Below are 16,613 nucleotides of genomic sequence, written 5' to 3' on the forward strand. Positions count from 1 at the left end.
AGTGCTAAAATGTAGAGCCTGATACAGGTTGCATCCAAAGGGGAAAGGAAGTCCTCCAGTGGCACAGAGTGAAATTTCTGCACCCACCAGCAGCAGGAAACATTGGTGGGGGCGGGGATGGTGGGGTCCACTGCATTTGGGAGGAGGCAAAAATCTGTTTTGAATCCTGTTCTCTCGATTTTCAAGGCAGGGTTAAAGGCAGGTGAGTTTGCCAACAAATAATGTGGGGAACCCCATTTGCATGTGTTTGCATCCCATGCATGCTTAATATAAAGCCACCTCACCAGAATTCACGAAAAGGTGAAGTGAAGGCTGGATAGGGAAGTTGTATTAGACTTGAAACATTAACTCTCCTTCCACAGACACAGGTGTTTTTTTTTTCCATCTTCAGCATCCACAGTTTTTGGTCTTATTTTGGCCGGATTTGCAGCCTAACTGTAGAAATGCTCAATCCAGCTCAGGACATATATAGAGCAGATTACAACCCAGAGAGGGTGCGGTCAAGGCTTCTCTTGCAGAGGACTTTGATAGAACGGCCTTGAATGTCAATGGGTGTGTCCAATAAAATGCTTGGTGCTTTGGGAAGCTACTAGAAGCTCAGGGTCAATGTTAAGAAACATGAAGAAGCCCAGGATCAATCTGACATAGGACTTTTGAGTCCAGCTTGAAGTCTATTTGCCCCAATGTGGAAGCGATGGCCACTCTCTGGCTGCATTCTACTGTGTACAATTTTGGTCCCCTTATTTAAGAAAGGATATATTAGCTTTGGAGGGGGTACAGAGAAGGTCCACCAGGTTGATTCTGGAAATGTGGGGGTTAGCTTATGAGGACAGATTGAGTAGACTGGGCCTGTACTCATTGGAGTTTAGAAGGTTGAGAGGAGATCTTATAGAGACATATAAGATAATGAAGGGGCTGGACAGGGTAGAAGCAGTGAGGTTATTTCCATTTAGAATGGAAACAAGAACTAAGGGGCATAGCTTCAAAATACAGGGGAGTCAATTTAGAACAGAGTTGAGGAGGAACTTCTTCTCCCAGAGGGTAGTGAATCTTTGGAATTCTCTGCCCAATGAAGAAGTGCAGGCTACCTCGTTAAATGTGTTTAAGTCACAGATAGGTAGATTTTTAACCAATAAGGGAACTAAGGGTTATGGGGAGCAGGCGGGTAAGTGGAACAGAACCCACTATCAGATCAGCCATGATCTTATTGAGTAGCAGGGCAGGCTCGAGGGGCTAGATGGCCTACTCCTGATCCTATTTCTTATGTTTTTATACAAAACCAGAAAACAGCTTCTGTCATTGAATCACAGGGAATAGTCACCCGGTGTGTGAGTGGTGCAGTGAAAGTTCTGATTTCTGTTACTGTGGACTATGGATTCTAGTCTGCAAAGGCAGACACCAGTCGTAATGTGTGGGAGCAGGAAGTAAAACGATTGCAGTAATTCTCTGGTTGTAGTTAGATAGATACGAATGGAACCAGGAAGAGCAGTCCCACCCAGCTGGCTGACAGAATGTTGGAGGAGGTCACTGTGTCAAAAGATTGCAGACAGGTCAAGAAGAAGGAGGGGAGAAAGCTTACCTTTGTCAATATCATTTGATAATGGCAATGGCAAAAGACTGATTGGACAAATTATCACATGGAGTTCTGGGAAAGCTGGGAACAAGTTTGACAACTTGTTCAGGGGCTTTGGAGAGGAAAGGGAGGTTGGAGATGGGATGGTACCTTACAAGGAAGATGGGGTCAAAGGTTCGGCTTTTAAACAGAGCTGGTCCTGGCAGACTTGAAGGAGTGGTGGACAGGATTTGAGAATGAATAACCATGAATAATATTACCAGGAAGGAAATTTAGATAGTCATTGGTTTAGTGGAAATAGGATTGAGAGAGCAGAAATTGGATCTTATGGAAAACATGAGTTTGGAGATGGCATGAGGGGAGGTAGGAAAGAAACTAGACAAAGGTAAGAGGTTGGGTGTAGGGCAAGGGGGTGATCATTGAAGTATGTTTAATGGCTCAGTGAGTTAGAGGAAGAGAGGGACACAACAGAGGCAGCTGTTTGGATGGCCTGGACTTTTGGCAAACGAGTCCATGAACTCTTCACACTTGGAGGTGAGGATGGAGGAGACGGAAGGAGTTGAGTTTAAGAAATTAGTTTGAAATAAAGAAAGAAAACCAAGGGTTACCTTTGCATTTCAGAATATTCCTGGAATAATGAACAGTTGCAACTGAGAACAGGAACCAATAGCGATTTAAATGACCTAACCAGTCATTCTGGCATTGAATGGTTAAAGTAGTCATCAACAATATCCTTTCAATTTTGTGTCTCTTGAACATAAAGGAATGAAGTTGAGGGCCAGAGCTGGGGAATAATCATGAATAGAGAGAGAATTTTATTCAGGACTAGGGATTGAAAGGTAAAGGTGAGGGTGTTGTTAAGCAGATGTAGAAATGTTATGGTAAATGGAGGAATACAGGGTTGGGTGTTTGAAAATGCAGATGCAAGTGAAATGGGAGCTTATTCAGATGCAGACACAGAAGGAAGTCAGGTTGAGAGCGGGAAAGGGATTTGTGGCTGGAGAGTATTATGAGGAAGTAATCAGAGCTGGCCTTCCCAACGATTGACACATTGGCAGTGGAACAGCCATGTGAGAGGCTCAATGGGGCAGGTTGTAAGTTGCTGATGTTTCTGCTGGTGCAGCAAGTGGAGCTAAGGCCTTCCTGCTCCTGGACAGTGCAAAATTGAGAGGGCAATGATTGACGTGTTGAGCTCCAAAGTGAAATGTAGCATTAACACCGATTGTAGTCATAATCTACTCGTTCTGAATACATTCAGCAAAAATTCATCGTGCACATGCAAACACCTGGACCAATAACAGCTCAGCACAATTTACCCACCCTACAGTGTGTGCGTATATCACCAATACCATTTTGCAGCTCTTGACTGCACTCATAATAGCCAACATCAGACACTAATGAACCTAATTTGTTGCGGAACATCTTCCAGACAATGTAAATCAGCTCAGATTCCGGGTCAGCACTCACTTGCTACACTAACTGCTTTGGGTCAATATCCAGCTGGTACTGAGTGTCGCGTTGGATAAATACACTCTCATTGGATAAACACACTCAATCTCTGGATGTTGTTAACCTCACTGACCCCTGACCCAGTGATATGAGGGAAGTCCCTCTGCTCACTCTCTCTCTTCCTCTGAGGTTTCACTGCGCATACCTGCTGCATTGTGCTGGTGATAGTTGATCAGTTCTGGGATTGAGTTGAAGGTATGTTTCTCCGCAAGGTAGTACTGGTTGGATGGTGTTGTACACACAGTGTAGTGTTTGACTTTTCCACACTGATCCCTGAAATGTGGCAGACAGTACAGAGTGAATATAGGAATAGTATTTATGTCTCAGACAAGTAACATTTAATCCAAATAATTAGATTTCATAGAATCCCAACAGTGCAGAAGGAGGCCATTGTCACCATCAAGTCTGCGCAGACTCTGACAGATTTTTTTCCCCCAGGCCCACACCTCATTCTATCCACGTAATCCCACACATTTATGGCTAATCCATCTAATCTACTTATTTTTGGACACTAAAAGACAATTTAGCATAGCCAATCCATCTAAATTGCTCAGCTTTGGAATGTGGCAAGAAACTGGAATAATTGGAAGAAAACCCACGCAGATGTGGAGAGAACATGTCACAGTCACCCAAGGCAAGAATTAAACCTGGGCCCCTGTGCTGAGGCAGCTGTGCTAACCACTGTGACACAATGCCACCCTATCATCTATTACATGAGAGTCAGGAGTGCGATGGAATATTCTCCACTTCCCGGATGAGTGCAACTCCAACAACACTCAAGAAGCTCAACACCATCCCAGATAAAGCAGCTTGCCTTGAGACCATCCACCACCTTAAAATTCACTCCCTTCACCACTGACGCATACTAGCAACCAAGATGCTATTGTAGTTGTTACAAGATGCACTGCAGAAATTCACCAACACTCCTAACACAGCACCTTCCAAATATGCAACCCCTACCAACTTGAAGGACATGGGCAGCAGAGGCCTGGGAACACCACCACATGCAAGTTCCTCTCCAGGTCATACACCATCCTGACTTGAAAATATATTACTGTTCCTTCACAGTTGCTGGCTCTCTCCCCCTCCCTAACAGCACAGTGGGCTTAGCTACATCACATATATGTCAGCTCTGGTACTTTTACCAAAGCAAGCCTATCTAAGGGACAGCATGATGGCAGAGTGGTTAGCACTGCTGCCGCACAGCACCAAGGACCCAGGTTCAACTCTGGTCTTGGGTATCTGTGTGGAGTTTGCATGTTCTCCCCCTGTCTTCAGGGGCTCCGGTTTCCTCCGACAGTCCAAATGTTGTTGATTGGTCATGGTAAATTGTCTCTTAGTGTCCCAACATGTGTAGGTTAGGTGGATTAGCCATGGTAAATGGGTGGAGTTACAGCAATAGGGCGGGGGAGTGGGTCTGGGTGAGATACTTTTTCAGAGAGTTGGTGCAGACTCGGTGGATTGAACGGGCTCCTTCTACATTTTGGGGTTCTATGGATGAGAGAAATAAATCTTCACTTAACTCCCTCTGTTTAATGGCTTTCCACTGTCATTGAGAGCAAACAAGCAAATCACTTCTGCACCTCTCCAAGGCCTTGACATCCTTTCAAAAGCAGAATTTGACACAATGCTCCTACGTGAGGCTGGGCCAGTGTTTTATTACTGTTTAACATAGCTTCACAAAAATGCTAAAAATACTCAGCAGTTGGGCAGCATGTTTGGAGAGAGAAACAGAGTTAATTTTGCTGCTGTCTACACCGGCAGGATCTTACAGTACTGCCGATGGTGCACCCCACCATGGTTTTCTGGTGACAAGGGGTGCATTTAACAGGAAACATCATTGATAACTGCGGGACCATAACATGCTTCCACTAGCGAGAGGTGCACTGTGAAACATGCCTCAGAGAGGGAGGAAAATCCTGCCCGACATTCCAGGTCAAGGAATTTTCTTCAGAGCTGAAGGCAGATAGAAGTGGAATAGGCGCTGAGTAAATGAAAGGATCAAGAAAACCAAAAGGAAGGTGTATGATAGAGTGGAGATTGGGAAAGATGAAATGAAATGTTTTCATGACACATTAAAATCTTGTGCGTGGATTGCCCACTACCTACCTCCCACAATTATACTAATGGAGAGGTACCTCATCTATCCATGGGCCAATTGAAGTCCTCAATGGGAAATCAATGCCCACTTAAGGGTCTCATCCCACCACCACCAAGATTTAATGGACAGCTGGGGAAGCCTACACCAAGTGCCCAGTCTGGCAGGTTTCTCTGCAAAGATGGTGGTGGACAGGGGGAACACTGCATAACAAGCCCCCTGAGTTCATCAGAGGGCCCCCCTCCACCGAGTTTGAGTTTTACAACCCCCCCCCACCCCCGCCCGCCTCTCCCCCCCACCTTTCCCTCCCCGCCTCCCTCTCCAGCCTCCTCCCCCAGCCTCCACCTTGCCTAGCCTCCCCCCCACCTAGCTTCCCTCCCCCCTCCCCCCCAAGCCTCCCTCCCCCCAGCCTTCCCCCCCCCTCCCCCTCCCCCACCGAGCCGCTCCCAAACCCCAACCCATTTTTGCCCTCCTTGCTGGGATCTGCCATCTTGGCCCCTAGCGAGACTGACTCCCAAACCAAACAATCCAGTGCCACACCAAAAATGCTGGAGGGTTACTGGCCTCTGATTGTTTGGTAGTTCTCTGAGGTGGCACTTCCTGATCTGGAAGTTGTTTAAATGGCTATGAGGCAGTTGATATTCTTCTCAGAGCATTCCTGCCACATCCCCAATGTTTTAAGTGTGTGTGTGTGTGAGTGGTGGGATGGGTGTGGTTTCAGGGAATCAAACAGTTTGTATAATTCAGCCTACTGTGTGTTTAAAGAACAATTCACTTTTTTGACTGTTACACCCTTCCTTCAGAAATGATAAACACTACCTCAAGGTGGTGCTAGACATCCATATGATGTATTTGTTCCACACTGGATTGCCGATTCTGAGCAGAAAGGGAGAATGTACCTCGCAAGGGGGTGTCTGTTTCCTCTTCAGCTGGTATAGGTGAGACCCTGGGTGGGAGATTTATGTTTCTCCCCTTCCCCTGGCCCCAGTCTCTAATTTTTAGTTCAACATGAATGCAGGATGAGGGAGAATAGAGGAGCAAATAGTTAAACCCAGTAGGATGCAAAGGTAAGAAACATTAAGATTGGAAGGAGGGGGTTGGGGGTGGAGGGTGGTACTGGGATTACGCCCTGAGATACTCATCTGTTAACCAACATCAGTAGAACATGTTATCTGCTAATATCGCATTACTGTTTACTGTGCACAAACTGGCTGCTGCACTTCCTACAGAACATTAATATTTCATTGGTTGTAAATTCGGATGTTCGAGTTGATGAAGAGTGATTTTTTTTTTGCCTTAACTTTGGGGGCATTAGAAATGAATGGGTAGTTTCCAGGCTGTACTAAACAGCCAACATTTGCTTAATGCAAAGCAGCTGGGTGTGAACGATCAGGGAAGTAGAGTGGCAGCAAACCACACAGAGAATCATCCAGATGTCACACTGCTCTTTTTACAGGCTGCTGAATATCTTCCCTTTAATAGCAACCAGGGGAGCAAGGTCCAGAACCTCACCCAGTCCAGCATTAGAGCCTGAGAGCAGACAGCATGGATCAGGAGGTGGCAATCAGAAAATGCCAAGTGTAAGATTGGTAAGGCTGTTGACTTGTAAGAGGTGGACTGAAGGACGAAGGAGATATAGAGTAATCAGAACGCATTGACTAGCACACACCCCCTCTTGCTTCCTACCATGAAGTGATTGTTGCAATATCCACACTGCGGGAAGCTTGAACATTCTCCCATGTCTGTATCGGTTTCCTCTATAAGAAGTCTCACAACACCAGGTTAAAGTCCAACAGGTTTATTTGTTAGTAAACGCCACTAGCTTTCGGGGTTTGCCCCTTCATCAGGTGAGTCACGAAGCGAGTGGCATTTACTACCAAATAAACCTGTTGGACTTTAACCTGGTGTTGTGAGACTTCTCACTGTGTTTACCCGAGCATCATGGGCTTCCTCCCACAGCCCAAAGATGTGTAAGTTGCGTAGATTAGTCATGGTAAATGTGCAGGGTTACTGGGACAGGGTGGAGAGGAGACCCTGGATGGAATGTTTTTCAGAGAGTCAGTGTAGATGTGATGGGCCAAACGGTTACTTTTTACACTGTAGTATTTCTCTGGCTCTTTAATGAGTTGTGGCAGCATATCCAAATAATGGTGCTGACAAAGCAATGCTCCCTCGATTACAGGACCAATATGCAGAATTAGTCATTAGCAATAAAGTCAACAAGGATCCTCCCTATTCAATGTCCATTACTGGCTGCAGGAGGGATATCATATTCAAATCTTGTAATGGCTAAGCTGTCATTTTAATATATAAGTGCATGCAGCAGTGGATTCTGATTCTCACTGAAGCACAGCACCAGGTCATGAGTGTTTCACTTCTCTTTTCACATTGCCTGTTTATTCCTTCCAGTTATAGGAGATAACCAGCAAGCTGCAACTAACAGAGACAAACACAACCTCAAACTCGCATCTGGATGTCCAATATTAGCTGCTCAAAATACCCATTTCAATTCAAGTTTTATTTTTGGTGCTTATTAAGGTGAAAATTGTCATGATGTAGAATACTGTCCCCATCAAACACTCCAAGGACAGGTACAGCATAGGGTTAGATGCAGACTAAAGCTCTCTCTACACTGTCCCATCAAACATTACGTGGAGATGCTGACATTGGACTGGAGTAAACCCAGTAAGAAGTCTCACAACGCCGCAGTAAAGTCCAACAGGTTTATTTGGTAGCACAAACAACTAGCTTTTGGAGCGTCACTCCTTCTTCAGGTAAGTGGGAGTTCTGTTCACAAACAGGGCATAGAAAGACACAAACTCAAATTACAAAATAATGGTTGGAATGTGAGTTTTTACAGGTAATCAAGTCTTAAAGGTACAGACAATGTGAGTGGAGAGAGGGTTAAGCACGGGTTAAAGAGATGTGTATTGTCTCCAGCCAGGACAGTTAGTGAGATTTTGTAAGCCCAGGCAAGTGTTGGGAGTTCCAGATAGTGTGACATGAACCCAAGATCCCGATTGAGGCTGTTCTCAGCAGAATTTGGCCATCAGTCTCTGCTCAGCAACTCTGCATTGTCATGTCGTGAAGGCCACCTTGGAGAACACTTACCAGAAGATCAGAGGCCGAATACCCGTGACCACTAAAGTGTTCCCCAACATGAAGAGAACACTGTAGCCTGGTGATTGTCGAGCAGTATTCATTCATCCGTTGTCATAGTGTCTGGATGGTCTCCTCGATGTACCGTGTCTCGAGACATCCTTTCCTGTAGCGTATCAGGTAGACGACGTTGGCTGAGTTGCAAGAGTATGTACCGTGTACCTGGTAGATGGTGTTCTCACGTGAGATGATGGCATCCGTGTCGATAATCTAGCACGTCTTGCAGAGTTGCTGTGGCAGGGTTGTATGGTGTCATGATCACTTTCTCCTGAAGGCTGGGTAGTTTGCAGTGGACAATGGTCTGTTTGAGATTGTGCAGTTGCTTAAAGGCAAGAAGTGGGAATGGCCTTGGCGAGATGTTCGTCTTCATCAATGACATGTTGAAGGCTCTGGAGAAGATGCCGTAGCTTCTCTGCTCCGTGGAAGGTACTCTGTCCGCCATGTCCCGTGTTTGTCTTCTGAGGATGTCTGTGCAATTTTTCGCTGTGGCACGCCGGAACCGTCGATCGATGAGTTGAGTATCATATCCTGCTCTTATGAGGGCATCTTTCAACATCTGGAGGTGTCTGTAGTGATCCCCCCCATCTGAGCAGATCCTGTGTGTACGGAGGGCTTGTCCATAGGGGATGGCTTCTTTAATGTGTTTAGGGTGGAAGCTGGAGAAGTGGAGCATCGTGAGGTTATCCGTGGGCTTGCGGTACAGTGAAGTGCTGAGGTGACCGTCCTTGATGGAGATGCGTATGTCCAAGAATGCAACCGATTCCAGAAAGTAGTCCAAGGTGATTCTGATGGAACTTGATATCATCATATAGTTGTTTCAGTGATTGTTCACCTTGAGTCCAAAGGAAGAAAATGTCATCGATGTATCTAGTGTATAGCATCGGTTGAAGGTCCTGTGTGGTGAAGATGGCTTGTTCGAAGCTGTGCATGGAGATGTTGGCATGCTGAAGTGCAAATTTGGTCCCTTTGACTGTTCCATGTGTCTTGATAAAGAACTGGTTGTTGAAAGTGAAGACATTGTGGTCCATGATGAAGTGGATGAGTTGTAAAATTGCATCTGGAGATTGGCAGTTGTCGGCGTTGAGTACTGAGGCAGTTGCAGCAATGCCATCGTCATGGGGGATGCTGGTGTAGAGTGCCCGAGACATCCATTGTGACGAAGAGTGCTCCTGGTTCAACTGCTCCATGTGTGCTGAGTTTCTGTAGGAAGTCCGTAGCGTCGTGAGAAAAGCTGGGGGTTCTTTGTACAATGGGTTTCAGGATGCCCTCGACGTAGCTGGAGAGGTTCTCGCATAGGGTCCCATTGCCCGATATGATGGAAGAGCCAGTTGCATTTGCCTTGTGTATCTTCGGGAAGTAGTAGCAATCTCCAATGCGGAGAGTTTGTGGGATGAGAACACAGAGGGTGCTCTGAAGGTCCGGATCAAAGATCTTGATCAGTCTGTTGAGTTGACAGGTGTGTTCTTTGGTTGGATCTGCGGGTAACCGTCTGTGGTTTTCCTGCTGTACTTCTTTGCAGTAATATACTTCTTTGCAGTAATTCTTTCTGTTCAGTATGATGGTGGCCCCTCATTTGTCTGCTGGTTTGATGAGAATGTTGCGGTTGGTCTTAAGAGCGTGGATGGCATTGCGTTGTGCATGCGTGATGTTCGGGGCTCTCTTGTGAGTGTGGCTGATGAATCTGGTATTGACGGACCTCCTAACGGCTTGGCATACAGGTCAAGTCGAGGGCAGTGGCCTTCCGGAGGAGTCCAATTTGACACTTTCTTCTTCAGTTGCTGCACTGCGGATCTCTCTGTCAGCTGTCTCATTGTGTTCGCTGTTGGCCTCTCGGGGTTTGTGGAAGAACTCCCGCAGCTTCATTCGCCTGATGAATTCTTCTGTGTCCGTGCGAGACTGATGGGGTCTACTTTGGTGGTGGGACAGAAATTGAGCCCTCGGCTGAGAACTTTGATTTCACCAGGTTGAAGTGTAGTCTGACAAGTTGACAATGGACTTCACTGCAGTGGTACTGTTTTCTACTGTGGCACCGGGGGGGAGACTTGGTTGCTGCTGGGTAGTGATGCGGAGTTTCTCAAGTTTCCTGTTCTTGGTGTGCATGTATGTAGTGTTTGTTGTAGAGCTGGTGTATGAGGTGGTTGAGGAGTGTGAGAGAGGTGCGACGGCAAAGTCTCTCAGTGTAGTCTGTGTTATGGGTTGACATGAGTGGGAGATGCTATGACAATGGACAAATGAACACTGCTAGACAATCACCAGGCAAGAGAGTTCTTTTCCCATTGGGGAATACTTCACAGGCATTTGGCCTCTGATCTTCAGGTAAGCGTTCTCCAAGGCAGCCTTCACGACGCACGACAACGCAGAGTCACTGAGAAGAGACTGATAGCCAAGCTCCGCACACGTGAAGACGGCCTCAACCGGGATCTTGGGTTCATGAAACCCCCATGACTTGCCTGGGCTTACAAAATCTCGCTAACTGTCCTGGCTGGAAACAATACACATCTCTTTGACCTGTGCTTAATGGTCTCTCCATTCACATTGTCGGTACCTTTAAGACTTGATTACCTGTAAAGATTCGCATTCGAACCATTATTTTGTAAATTGAATTTGTGTCTTTATATGCCCTGTTTGTGAACAGAACTCCCATTTACCTGATGGGAGCAGTGCTTTGAAAGCTAGTGGCTTGTTCTACCAAGTAAATCTAGACTTTAACCTGGTGTTGTAAGACTTCTTACCATCAAACATTCCCAGGACAGATGCAGCGCAATGTTAGATCCAGAGTAGAGCTCTCTCCACACCGTTCCCATCAAACACTCCTAGGACAGGGTTAGAACAAAGAACAAAGAAAATCATAGCACAGGAACAGGCCCTTCAGCCCTCGAAGCCTGCACCAACCATGCTACCCAACTTAACTAAACCCTTGACACTTTGGGGACCATATTCCTCCATTCCCATCCTATCCATATACTTGTCAAGACACCCCTTAAAACTCACTAAGGAATAAAGAGAAAAAATATATCTATATATTAGCTTACAATCTTAAAAATGTACCTTAATATATCTTAAAAATATATCAATATATCATCTTAAAAGTAATATATTTCCTTTCTGTTTTTCATACCAAAGTGTATAACTTCACACTGAGCCATGTTGTACTGCATCTACCATATGTTTGTCCACTTACTCAATATGTCTAAGTCAACTCTAAACATCCTTGCATTCTACTCAATTCTGCTTAATTTTGTCAGCAAACTTAGAAATGTTACATTTGATTCCCTCATTCAGTTCTTTTATATATATCGTGAACAGCTACTGCCCCAATCACTGAACTCTGCAGTACCCCATTAGTCACTATGCCATTCAGAAAAAGACCCATTTATTCCCGCCTGTTTCTCATCTGCCAACCAAGGCTCAATCCATCTCAAAACATTACCATCTATTCCATGTGCTTCTAAAAATCCAAATACACCACATCCATTGATTTGCCATTATTTATTATCTTAGTCCCATCTTCAAAAAGTGCGAGTTAAGCATGATTGGCCTTTCATAAACCCATGCCGGCTTTGTCCAATCCTATTAATGCTTTCCAAATGTTCTGTTATCGTGTCTTTTATAATAACACTCTAGCATTTTCTCTAGCATTGATGTCAAAGTAACTGGAGTGTAATTTTCCCTTTTTTCTCTCCCTCCCTTTTTAAATATTGGATTTATATTTGCGACCCTCCAATCTGCAAGAACTGTTCCAGAGTCCATAAAAGTTTGGAAGATCGCCACCAATGCACCTAATATTTCCAGGGCCACTTTCTTTAATACCCTGAGATGGAGATTTGTCAACTTTTAGCCCCATTCATCTTTTACTAATACTGATTTCCTTCAATTCCGCCCTCTCACTAGACCCTTAGAATCAATCATAGAACCCTACAGTGCAGAAAGAGGCCCTTCGGCCCATCGAGTCTGCACTGACCACAATCCCACCCAGATCATACCCCCACATCCCTATACATTTACCCACCAATCCCTCTAACCTACGCATCCCAGGACACTAAGGGGCAATTTTAGCATGACTAATCAACCTAATCTGCACATCTTTGATTCCCTAACATTTCTGGGAGTTAATTTGTGCCCTCTTTTGTGATGAGAGGGGCAAGGTTTGTGTTCAATTGTTCCACAATTTCTTTGTTCCCCATTATAATTTCCCTAGCTTCTGAATGCAAGGAGCCTACATTTGCCTTATAAAAGGCAAAAGATGAAAAAACAAGGTTCAGTTGGGTCGCTTGAAGGTACAAGGTAGCTAGGAATGAGTTAAAGAAAGGGCTTAGGAGAGCTAGGAGGTGGCATAAGAAGTCCTTGGCGGATCGGACAAAGGAAAACCCCAAGGCTATTTACTCTTATGTGAGAAATAAAAGAATGACCAGGGTGAGGTTAGGGCCAGTCAAGGATAGTCATGGGAACTTGTGCTTGGAGTCAGAAGAGATAGGTGAGGCTTTTCTTCAGTGTTCACCAAGGAGAGGGGCCACGTTTTTGAGGATGAGAATGTGATATAGACTGAAAGGATGGAGGAGGTAGATGTTCTGAGGGAAGATGTATTAGCAATTTTGAAAAACCTGAGGGTGGATAAGTCCTCTAGGCCAGATGGGATACTTCCTAGGATACTTTGGGAGGCAAGGGATGAAATTGCGGAGCCTTTAGCTTTGATCTTTGGGTCCTCACTGTCCACAGGGATAGTGCCAAAGGACTGGAGAATGGCAAATGTTGTTCCTCTCTTCAAGAAAGGAAATAGAAATGACCCTGGTAATTAAAGGCCAGTTAGTCTTACTTTGGTGGTCAGTAAGTTAATGGAAAGGGTCCTGAGAGATAGGATTTATGACTATTTGGAAAGATGCAGTTTAATCCGGGATAGTCAGCACGGTTTCGTGAGGGCTAAGTCCTGCCTCACAAATTTGATTGAATTCTTTGAGGAGGTAACTAAGTGTGTAGACAAAGGTAGAGCAGTTGATATTGTATACATGGATTTTAGTAAGGTGTTTGATAAGCTTCCCCATGGTAGGCTCGTGAAGAAGGTAAGGAGGTGTGGGATGGAAGGAAATTTGGCCGATTGAATAAGTAACTGGCTGTCTCATAGAAGACAGAGGGTGGTGGTGGGGGAAAAATTTTCAGACTGGAGGCCCGTTACCAGCGGTGTACCACAGGGATCAGTGCTGGGTCCTCTGCTATTTGTGATTTTTATCAATGACTTGGAAAAGGAGACTGAAGGGTGGGTCAGTAAATTTGCTGATGACACCAAGATTGGTGGAGTAGTGGATGAGGTGGAGGGCTCTTGCAGACTGCAAAAAGGCACTGATAGGATGCAGAGCTGCGCCGAAAAGTGGCAGATGGAGTTTAAACCTGATAAGTGCAAGGTGATTCATTTTGGTAGGACAAACTTGAAAGCAGATTACAGGGTCAACGGCAGGGTTCTAAGGAATGTGGAGGAACAGGAAGATCTTGGGGTTCATATCCACAGACGTCTGAAGGTTGCCACTCAAGTGGATAGAGCCGTTAAGAAGGTTTATAGTGTGTTAGTGTTTATTAACAGGGGTTTTGAGTTTAAGAGCCGTGGGGTTATGCTGCAACTATACCAGACATTGGTGAGACCACATTTGGAATATTGTGTTCAGTTCTGGGCACCTCATTATAAGAAGGATGTGGAAGCATTGGAGAGAGTGCAGAGGATATTTACCAGGATGCTGCCTGGTTTGGAGGGTAGGTCTTATGAAGAAAGGATGAGGGAGCTGGGGCTTTTCTCTTTGGAGCAGAGGAGGATGAGACTTATTAGAGGTTTATAAGATGATGAGGGGGATAGATAGAGTGGACGTGCAGAGACTATTTCCTCAGGTGGATGTAGCTGTCACTAGGGGGCATGACTTTAAGGTTCATGGTGGGAGATATAGAAGGGATAAGAACATAAGAAATAGGAGCAGGAGTAGGCCATCTAGCCCTTCGAGCCTGCCCCGCCATTCAATAAGATCATGGCTGATCTGTCGTGGCTCAGTTCCACATTCCCGCCCTCTCCCCATAACCCTTAATCCCCTCTCTTATCAAAAACCCATCAACCCGCATCTTAAAAATATTTAGCGAGGTAGCCTCCACCACTTCAACGGGCAGAGAATTCCAGAGATTCACCACCCTTTGAGTGAAGAAGTTCCTCCTCAACTCCGTTCTAAACCGCCTCCCCTTTATCTTGAGGCTGTGCCCCCTAGTCCTATTATCCTTTCTGAGCGGGAAGAGTCTCTCCACCTCTATCCTATCCATCCCATTCATCATCTTATACGTCTCAATGAGATCTCCCCTCATTCTTCTAAACTCTAACGAGTACAAGCCTAGTTTATTCAGCCTCTCCTCATAGCTCAACCCCCTCAACTCCGGCATCAGCCTAGTAAACCTCCTCTGCACTCCCTCCAAGGCCAAAATATCCTTGCGTAAGCACGGCGCCCAAAACTGCACACAGTACTCCAGCTGCGGCCTCACCAATGCCCTATACAGCCGCAGCAAGACCTCCCTACTTTTATATTCAATCCCCCTCGCTATAAAGGCCAGCATCCCATTCGCCTTCCTGACCACCTGCTGCACCTGCAAGCTAGGTTTTTGCGACTCATGCACAAGGACCCCGAGGTCCCTCTGCACCGTCGCCTGCTGCAGTTTTTCGCCACGTAAGTGATAATCCTTCGTACCATTATTCCTACCAAAGTGGACCACCTCGCACTTGCCAACATTAAATTCCATTTGCCATTTCCTGGCCCATTCGCCCAGCCTATCTTGATCCTTCTGTAGACTCTCCACACCCTCCTCACAATTTGCCTTTCCTCCAATCTTGGTGTCATCAGCAAATTTCGACACCCTACACTCGGTTCCCTCCTCCAGATCATCTATATAAATGGTAAATAGCTGAGGCCCCAGCACCAACTCCTGAGGCACTCCACTAGTCACCATCCACCAATCCGAGATGTCCGAGATAGATTCTTCACTCAAAGTGTGGTTGGGATGTGGAATGCACTGCCTGCTGTAATAGTGGAATTGGACACTTTAGGAACTTTGAAGTGGTTATTGGATAGGCACATGGAGCATACCAGAATGAAAGGGAGTGGGATAGCTTGATTTTGGGTTTGGACATAGCTCGGCACAACATTGAGGGCAGAAGGGTCTGTACTGTGCTGTACTGTTCTATGTAATCTATGTTTCTACATATGTATAAGAAGATTTCATGGTCAGTTTCTATGTTCCTTGTAAATTTTACTCATATTCTATTTTTGATACAGTAAAATTCCATGCCCACTGTCCCCATTAAACATTCCCAGAATAGGTCCAGCGTGGGGTTAGAAGCAGAGTAAAGCTCCCTCCACTCTGCCCATCAAACATTTCCAGGACAGATACAGCACGGCATTAGATACAGAGTAAAGTTCCATCTACATTGTCCCCATCAAACACACCCAGGACAGGTACAGCTTGGGATTAGATACAGAGTAAAGCTCTCTCTGCACTATACCCATCAAACACTCCCAGGACAGGTACAGTATTCCTCACTCTATCTCACTTTCCATTCTCAGCCCAAAGCCTGAGAATGATGACAGATTCTGAGTTAGTGTCCCTAGATCTCTCTACTTTGCTGTTTTATTGGCAATTTACATGTTGCCATTTAATTTCCTGCTTCATTTCCTATTTCTCATTTCTTCAACTCCAAAAATGAGAAATTCAATTTCTTGAGATTTGATTCAGACTGTCAGAATCCCAAAGTATAATAAAGTTATTCTCATTGAGGAGCAGGCTCTGCCATTAATCTTCTGCTAACTCTCAGATCACTACAACACATTTTAATGAAATATCTTTTCAGGAATCAAGACTAAGGTTTCTAACATTCCACAAATGATCAGCACTGAATAATGTTCACACTTGCTGTTTTTTTAATATCAGTGTGAAAGTTTTTGTTTTTGTTGCAGTTTGGTTTTGAGCTCTCACATTCTCCGGGTACTTGTAACTGGGTGGTATTGTAAAACAAGTGCTAGAGAGTTCACTGCCTGTCACACACAATTTGCAATGAAGTTATTGGAAAGGAAATTCGGACTGGGTGGAGGTTCAATAACACCCTTGCCCACCCTAAAAATGATAATACTTTATATTCAAGTTTTATATGTTGTTGGTGAATTCTGTCCAATGTTAGAAGAGATTTTACGGCCTCACTTGTCCCAAAACAGGAAAATCTCACCCAAGGTCAACAGATGTTTCCATGAATCATCTTTCACC

The 16,613-nt window shown here is 45.2% G+C and overlaps 1 protein-coding gene across 2 annotated transcripts in view; it reads right to left on the reverse strand.

Moving 5' to 3' along the window:
* The window catches only part of btk (Bruton agammaglobulinemia tyrosine kinase), a 158,760-nt gene that overhangs the window by 19,644 nt on the left and 122,503 nt on the right, over positions 1–16,613 (reverse strand). For both annotated transcript variants that reach the window (XM_080188160.1, XM_080188159.1), the window contains one exon: positions 3,228–3,355. In XM_080188160.1, coding sequence (XP_080044286.1) covers positions 3,228–3,355 — 128 coding nt within the window. The remainder of the gene's footprint in view (positions 1–3,227; positions 3,356–16,613) is intronic.

The sequence above is a fragment of the Carcharhinus amblyrhynchos genome, chromosome 4 (assembly GCF_965287045.1).
Source record: "Carcharhinus amblyrhynchos chromosome 4, sCarAmb.v2.hapA, whole genome shotgun sequence".
In the NCBI taxonomy this organism is placed as follows: Eukaryota; Metazoa; Chordata; class Chondrichthyes; order Carcharhiniformes; family Carcharhinidae; genus Carcharhinus; species Carcharhinus amblyrhynchos.